At 34.7% G+C, this 7638-nt stretch overlaps 1 protein-coding gene across 1 annotated transcript; it reads left to right on the top strand.

The window, feature by feature from the left end:
- Window positions 1-293: 293 nt before the first annotated feature.
- Window positions 294-7412, top strand: SPP1 (secreted phosphoprotein 1). The gene is made up of 7 exons (XM_077142891.1): window positions 294-430; window positions 1365-1432; window positions 1545-1586; window positions 3888-3968; window positions 4225-4266; window positions 5353-5673; window positions 6588-7412. The coding sequence occupies exons 2-7, from the start codon at window positions 1379-1381 to the stop codon at window positions 6990-6992; spliced, it is 945 nt and encodes a 314-aa protein (XP_076999006.1). The 5' UTR covers window positions 294-430; window positions 1365-1378; the 3' UTR covers window positions 6993-7412.
- The last annotated feature ends 226 nt before the right edge of the window (window positions 7413-7638 follow it).

The raw sequence follows: 7638 nt of genomic DNA, 5'->3' as shown, positions 1-7638 counted from the left end.
TCTATTAATTCAGAAACTATGCGTAAAATCTTGATGATGGTTACTCCCTCACCCCTTTTTATGGGATCCCCTACGTGTACTTCCATAATGATTAATGCCAACCTCAGAAATGAAAAAGCTGGTTAATGATATTGTTCATAAGTAACATTTTAACTGTAGAGGAATCTGTGCTTGTTTCTTGTTTGTTTTGTTTTGTTAAGCCACAAAACCAGAAGGGAAGTGTGGGAGCTTGTGGGCTGGGCAGTGGCAAAAAAACCTCATGACACATCTCTCCGCCTCCCTGAGCTGGTGGAGAATGTCTGGAGCAGCATTTAAATTCGGGGAGGTTCTGGTCGTCAGCAGCAGACAGAGGAGGCAGGAGAGCACAGACTCATCCAGACTGAACTCTTCTCTGACGCGTTGCAGCCTTCTCAGCCAGACACCCACCGAGGTAAGCCTGCAGGCTGCATCACTTTGCAGTACTGTAAAACATTCTGTTTAATTGCATGGGGGAAATTCAAGTAGCAAGGAAAATAGTTTAATCAGGCTGCTGCAAGACAGACAAATTATTCTAGTCATTGGAATAAGTATGCCCGATACAGTGCAGATCTCCTGGAGGAAAGGTGACCAACTATTTTTGAAAACCGGTCAAAAATAAAACAAAAATACTTCTACCAGGTCCTCAGAAAGAACTGAAACCTCTGCTTCAAATAGGAAAACAAACCCCAAGAAGCTAAATTCTGTGCCCTTTGGAATTATTATACCTGTATCATTTTAATGGATAGATGGTTGTAGAAGCATTTAAAAGGAAAAGGACATTTAGTACTAATGTCACACAATTTAATACTAATTTTATTATTTCATTTAGTCCAATTTCAAGGGGAAGAGTGCCTTTCTGAATGTTTTACATCTGTATTTTCCTGTTAATTTTTCACAAAGACACTTATATGATACTATGGAGACTCATTATTACGAAATAGAAAAGCTGTTGACTGTTCTCAATGTTTTCTTTTTAATTTCAAATTTCTAGAATGTCCTACTTAAGTAACTAACTTTAAAGATAAGTTCAGTTCACCTAAATAGCACCTTTTCAGCAATTTAAGTTAAAAACTACATTTGAAATGCATGCTGGAAAACTGGTACAATCTTTGGAATTCTCAATTTAAAAGTTAAGTGAATATAAACTTGTGAAATCCCTCTCTCCCTTGCTGAATAGTGAGAGATGGAGAAGAGAGGTAACATTATAAATATTAACTCAAAATGCCATAGCATTAAAAAGAAACGGTTTTGCTAAGAAGTGATTATTTTGAAATGTGATAGCATAAATAAGTATCATTGATTTAACCTACAAAGATGTCATATGCTCCTCACAAAATATTTTGCAGGAAAAATCACCACCATGAGAATTGCAGTGATTTGCTTTTGCCTCCTAGGCATCACCTATGCCCTTCCAGTGAGTATAGCTCAATCTGAAGGAAATTCTTGAAAATGAAAGAATTATGCAGTTCCATGTGCTAGAAACATTTTATCATCCTCATCGTTCTTCTTTTTATTTCTGTTTCAAGGTCAAACACAAGGTTGATTCTGTCAGCTCTGAGGAAAAATATGTACGTACCTTTTAAGTTTATCATTTAGTTTATCTATGCAATTACTGTAAGAGGTTTTATAAACATATTTGTTCCAATTTTACTTATTATCAAAATCAAGACTGTTAATTTGTTAAGTATTTATTGCCTGCTTGCTATGAATCTAGAGCAGTACTAATTTTTAATTAGTACATTTATAATTTTTAATAAATGTATGATCTTAAAACCAAACTAAATTTTCAATGTAGCAAAAAAATGTTCTACGGCCATTATCACTTCTGTAAAATGAGTTCCATGAAATTGCATGACTGTTTTCTTCCCACGAGTCAACATAATGTTCTAGAAGGAGAAAATTCCATTCTTTGCATTACTTAGTGGAAGGCTAAATTAAAAATTCTTCTCAGATATTGGTCAAGACTTGTTGTAAGGCCATAGTGCTCACAATATCTCCTAAGATATTTGCTAAGAAGCCCATTGTCAAAAGAAAGTCTGTTTTATGCTGTTGGTATCAGTGGTGCTTGCCAGCTGACTTTGGATCACATTTTCCTAGTCAAACACAAGACCAAATCAAATTCTCTATTATACTGATTTGACCAGCACCCTAGATGTACCTGCCCCTCTGCAATATGTGAAACTGTGCCAGCCAAACAACAAACAGGCATTGTCCCAAGAGTTTAGACAAAAAGCCACACAAAGTACACTTCCAGAAGAACAGAATAAAGGCCAGTACAGAGTTGCCTGGGATCACTGCAATTAAATTACTTGGTAAAGATATTCAGAGAAGCATTGCTGTGTGTCTGCATGTGCACCTGCGTTTGTGCTGAGCATGGGTGCATGTGTGTGTCTGTTTTCCGATTGATTTGAGAAGACAAGTGTTGACTCGCAATAATAAACCAGGAAAAAAATAGCATTTCCAGAGAAGATGAGGTCGTATTATTTGCTGCAAGAATTAGTGCCTTTTTAATAGAATAAAATATGGCAAGGATGTATTTTTAAAAGGTACATAAAAACATGACAGTATAAGTTACTAAATAATATTTAGAAAATAATTGAATAAGCTCGTCTCAACCTTTCAGAATTCCAGAAATTTAGAACTAATAGGAATTATGGAGAAATCTATAAGGATATACTTATACTTTACAAGGTAAAGATAAAAATGATTACTGGGTTGGTCAGTCCATTTTGCTTTTGTATTACTTTTTAAAAATTATAAATGTAATTTATAAATACCTTCTCTCTGAGTATGTATCATCTCTGAGCTTGAGTCATCAAAAAAAATAAAAAATATAAAGGGAAACTCTGAGCTCATCTACTCCAGTGGTTTGCACATCTATTAATTGGAGCCAGTCATATCAGAAAACCAAAATGCCATTGATTGGTGCCTTTCCCATACATATTCCCTCAAGTGTCTGATAAAGGGACTCTGCGGGACCCCCAAGGCTGTTATTCTCAAATGATATGAAACAATCTGCTCTGGGTGATACAGCCTATCAGATGACACTTACTCATAACAATTCCCACTCCTCTTCACTACCATATTACAATTGTGTTCCAGATAAATAATTTGGCTAAAGAAAATGTTATTTGATTTACATCTTTGGCAACTTAGAAAAATAGAATTTTCTGTAATTTCACTTTTCTATATCTGCACTGTCAGATAAAAGATAGCTACTAGACATGTAGCTACTGAGTACTGAAAATTGTGACTGGTGCAACTGATGAACTGGATATTTAATTTTTATTAATTTAAATTTGAATAGCCACATGCAGCTAGTGGATACCATATTAAAAAGCAAAACCTTAAAGATTTCTCCTTGTTCTATGAAGAGGAATCAATGATGATCAACATTAATTAAGAGCATTTCTGCTCTAGCTGTGCTTTATCTATGCAGAGAACTCAGCTAGCAAACATAGAATGGAAAAGCACAGTGTTAAGAGCCAGTTTGCCTGGGTTTAAACCCAGCCTCAGCTACTTACTACCACTTGGCCTCATTATGGTTAAGTTTCCTGATCTGTAAAATGAGGGGGAAAAAAATGATGTCTGAATCATAGTGAGTTGAAAGGATTAAATGAAGTAATATTTGTAAAGCACTTTGAAAGAGTGTCTGTTTCATAGTAAATGCCGTATAAAAGTTGGTCAAATGAATCTGCAAGAAAAAAATCAATTATAAAAGGGTTACCTAAGATTCTGATTGATTATATGCATGCATATTGTTTATCCATCCAAGATTGGTAAAGCATAGTTATGTTTATAGCTTATCAGTTAAAAATACCTATATCTTTCTTAAATATTGACAGATATTCTATTTTTTTTTTTTTTAGCTTTACAACAAAAACCCAGATCCTATGGCCACATGGCTAAAGCCTGACCCATCTCAGAAGCAGACTCTCTTAGCACTGCAGGTATTTTTAAACTTCCTGCAATTAAGCAAAACTATAGCTACCAAACAGACGATTTGGACTGAGTAAATGAGTCCATTATTTCATCCCTGTGCTTATGACAGATTGATCCACCATGTTGGCTCTTTCCAACTGAAAGCCATTCACCAATCAGCCTGAAAAATAAGACTTGAGTTGAATTGAAAAGCTAACTTTTGAATCAATAATTTAAACGTGTGTGATGTATACTAATATCTGCCCTCTTGTCTTTCCTGCTCAGCAAGCCATATCCTCTGAAGAAACTGACAACTTTAAACAAGAGGTGAGTTCTCCTTGTCAATAGGGGGTCTACCATGCCTTGGAGAGATGATAGAAGCCGTTCTTTCTTCTAATGACATTGTCTTCATTTTCTTCTGTTGAGATTCCATTTGCAAATTCTCCAGCAAATTGCCTGTCTAAAACTTGCTCAGGAAGAAAATATGTATTTACTAAATGTCAGGAATGCCAGGTTTCTGCATGTACATTTAATTTTGCAGGAAGTATTTACTCATGCTCGTTATTTGAAATATTAAGCCACAAAATTTATTAAAGGTGTTTTGTAGATGTCTTATCTAATATCTGTTAGGCATCTAAACAATAGTTACCAAAGCCAAGATTTTGCCTTAAAGAATGTGTCTGTTCCAAATATAATGGTTTATTTGATTACTATTCTTTTCATTAAGATGGTTAATATATTTGCTGAGCAAAGAAATAAATTAAATTTGCTTTCATTAAAATTCTATTTGAATAGGCAAAGAATCCCTAATTAGGAAAGTTCAACAATCCAGCATATTGCCAATTTGGAGTTCAATAAACATTAACTGGTTGATTCAAGTAACAGAATTGAGATGTAATTTATACATATATTCATAATAGAGTTTGCTTTTGATTATCCATGCAAATAGAGAAAGATTTTAGGTTTGGGTACATATATTAAAATATGGATGCTCCGATAGTCTGAGAATTCCCAACATTTCAAAGAGAAAAATCACCTTCACAATTATGTATTTTATCTACTGCATTATTGAATTTGGTCAATTAAATAATGTCTAGCATGTACAAGGAAAAAGAGTATTATCAATATGAACGCTATACTCAATTTGTTTCCCTTGATATTTTTAAAAATAATTTATTGATGGAAAAGCAAGGAAAATACTTCAGAATATTATTCCATTTATCCTTCTGGGTGACGTTAAAAAATAAATTGTAGGATGGTCACTTTAGCTCTTAAAAGCCATTGAGTGACTTATCGTAAAGGCAGGCATTTTGAAACTAACTGAAAGAACAAGAGTAAAAGACTAATGCAGTGTGAAAGCCAAGGGAAAATGAAAAGCTATGCACTAATTTTTCTGGCCATCTTGACGTTTAGACCCTCCCAAGTGCGTCCAATGAAAGCCAGGACCACACAGACGAGGAAGATGGCAGCGATGATAGAGACCACACGGACAGCCGGGACTCCACCGACTCAGACGACTCGAATGAAGCTGACCCCACGGAGGACCCGGACCATTCCAACGAGTCTCACCATTCTGATGAATCTGATGAATCTGATGAGAGAGTCACTGATCTTCCTACTGAAGTCCCAACAACTCCAGTTTTCCCCACAAGAGACGTTTATGATGGCCGAGGTGATAATGTGGCTTATGGGCTGAACTCAAAATCTAAAAACCTCTACAGACATAAAAACCAGGTAAATCCCTTAATAGATGCATTGGATGGTTCTGGCGAGATCTCAAGTTCCAGGAAACTAGAGTCTGTGTATTCATTCATTCAGCAAACAAGCATTGACTTCTAATCTATTTTATGACCCTTGAATACAAAACTATTTTCCACTTGCCTTTTTTTATGTTTAAGTCCACATAATTTTCTATTTTTCTAAATCCTGGCTCTAAAGTAATTATTTTACTCACTTTCAGAATATCATGGCCACATTTTGAAGTTAAATACCTAAGAGGAATTGTAAATATTTCCAAGCCCATGCACCACCACCCCCAGAAAAAAAGGAATTGTAGGGTTGTGAATTACATGGAAAGATCTGAATTTGACACATGGTTTCACCATTTATTATTTTTTGGTTGAAAATGAATTTTATTTCTTGTGGTCAAAGCTCGATAAGAGTTTTTGGGTTTATAAGATTTTGTAAAAAAAAAAAAAGCTTTGGTATCAAATAATATACCAAAACACATCTAGAATTTGTTTTTTCTGTTATAATGACAAAATTACTTGCTTTTTTTCATTTTCCCATCAATTTTAATTACAAAAATGGAATGTATTATGATACACCACCTACTATCCACTTGATGTTTTCATTTTCAGCTCACTTTCCCTTTATGTAAAACAGGACCTACCTCATCATTTCCATCACATACTACTTGATCATTATAAACAGTGATCACTATCTATATAATTGACAGACTTGTTAAACTAAAGACATGTGAAGGCTTGGAAAATTACAAAGTATCTTACAGTATTATTTTTTTACTTTAACCAATATTTAGACAAGTTTCAGTGTAAGTTGGTTTAAAGATTGGAAAGCAGGAAAGAATTACAATGTCTCATGCATTTAATTCATTTAAATCTTCTTCCCCTTATGCTGTCATCTAGTTTCCTGATGCCACAGAGGAGGAACTCACCTCCCATTTGGAAAGTGGAGACTTAGACGATGCACACAAGGCCATCCCTGTCGCCAGGCGCCTGAGCAGGTCTTCTGACTGGGCTAGCCACGGAAAGGACAGTCATGAAACCAGACAGCTGGATGACCACAGCATGGAAATCCACAGCCATGAGCAGTCCAATGAACATAAGCTGAAGGCAAGCCATGAGAGCAAGGAGCGTTCTGATGTCATTGACAGTCAGGAAAATTCCAAAGTCAGTCGTGAATTCAACAGCCAAGAAGTTCATAGCCACGAAGACAAACTAGTCCTAGACTCCAAGAGCAAGGAAGCAGATAAACACCTAAAATTTCATACTTCCCATGAATTAGATAGTGTATCTTCTGAGGTCAATTAAAAGAAGAAAAAATGTATCATTTCTCACTTGCTTTGACTAAAAAGAAAAAATATATAGCATAGTGCGGTGGAAGAAAATATGAAATGCTTATTCCTTAGCCTAGTAGGTGAATGTACCGTGTATGCGAATCATGAAATAGATAATGTTTTTGATTATTAGTTTACTTTGTGGCTTAATGTTAACACCCTTGTGAACTGGTCTTCAGAGCTTGGTCTATGTTCTTTCCATACAAGAAATGTAAACTATCACTGCATTTTAATGTTTGTTATTCTTTTATGAATAGGCATTTATGTAAAAGCAAGCAAAATACTTTTACACACTTAAAGAATATTATGTCACTATAATCTTGTTTTTTAAATTAGTGTATATTTTGTTTTGATTATTTTTGTTTGATGAATAAATCTTATATCTTGGATGTAATGAGAATTTGATGATGTTAATCGCTCTTCTTATTGGATTTCCCACATTTATTCAGTAATTAATAAAATGTAACCATTAATGAATGACTAGACTTAATAGACAGCAATCTAGGGTTGGGAGTTCAATTGTACAGTTTCTGGCTTTTCTAAATATAAGAGCCAAAAGTCCTAAAGCAATAAAAAATATTTGACTAAATAAAAATTAGCCTTTCTACTATCTTGTCCCT

Source organism: Tamandua tetradactyla, chromosome 24, assembly GCF_023851605.1.
Source record: "Tamandua tetradactyla isolate mTamTet1 chromosome 24, mTamTet1.pri, whole genome shotgun sequence".
NCBI classification, from domain to species: Eukaryota; Metazoa; Chordata; class Mammalia; order Pilosa; family Myrmecophagidae; genus Tamandua; species Tamandua tetradactyla.
The sequence above is the reverse complement of the archived record's forward strand: the minus strand, read 5'-3'. Positions and strand labels throughout refer to the sequence as shown.

Bases quoted from the DNA above. Each gene is read 5' to 3' on its own strand.
- SPP1 (XM_077142891.1), top strand. From the start codon at position 1,379: ATGAGAATTGCAGTGATTTGCTTTTGCCTCCTAGGCATCACCTATGCC. The intron at 3,969-4,224 runs GTATTTTTAAAC...TTTCCTGCTCAG, and splicing joins AGACTCTCTTAGCACTGCAG to CAAGCCATATCCTCTGAAGA. The intron at 4,267-5,352 runs GTGAGTTCTCCT...CTTGACGTTTAG, and splicing joins CTGACAACTTTAAACAAGAG to ACCCTCCCAAGTGCGTCCAA.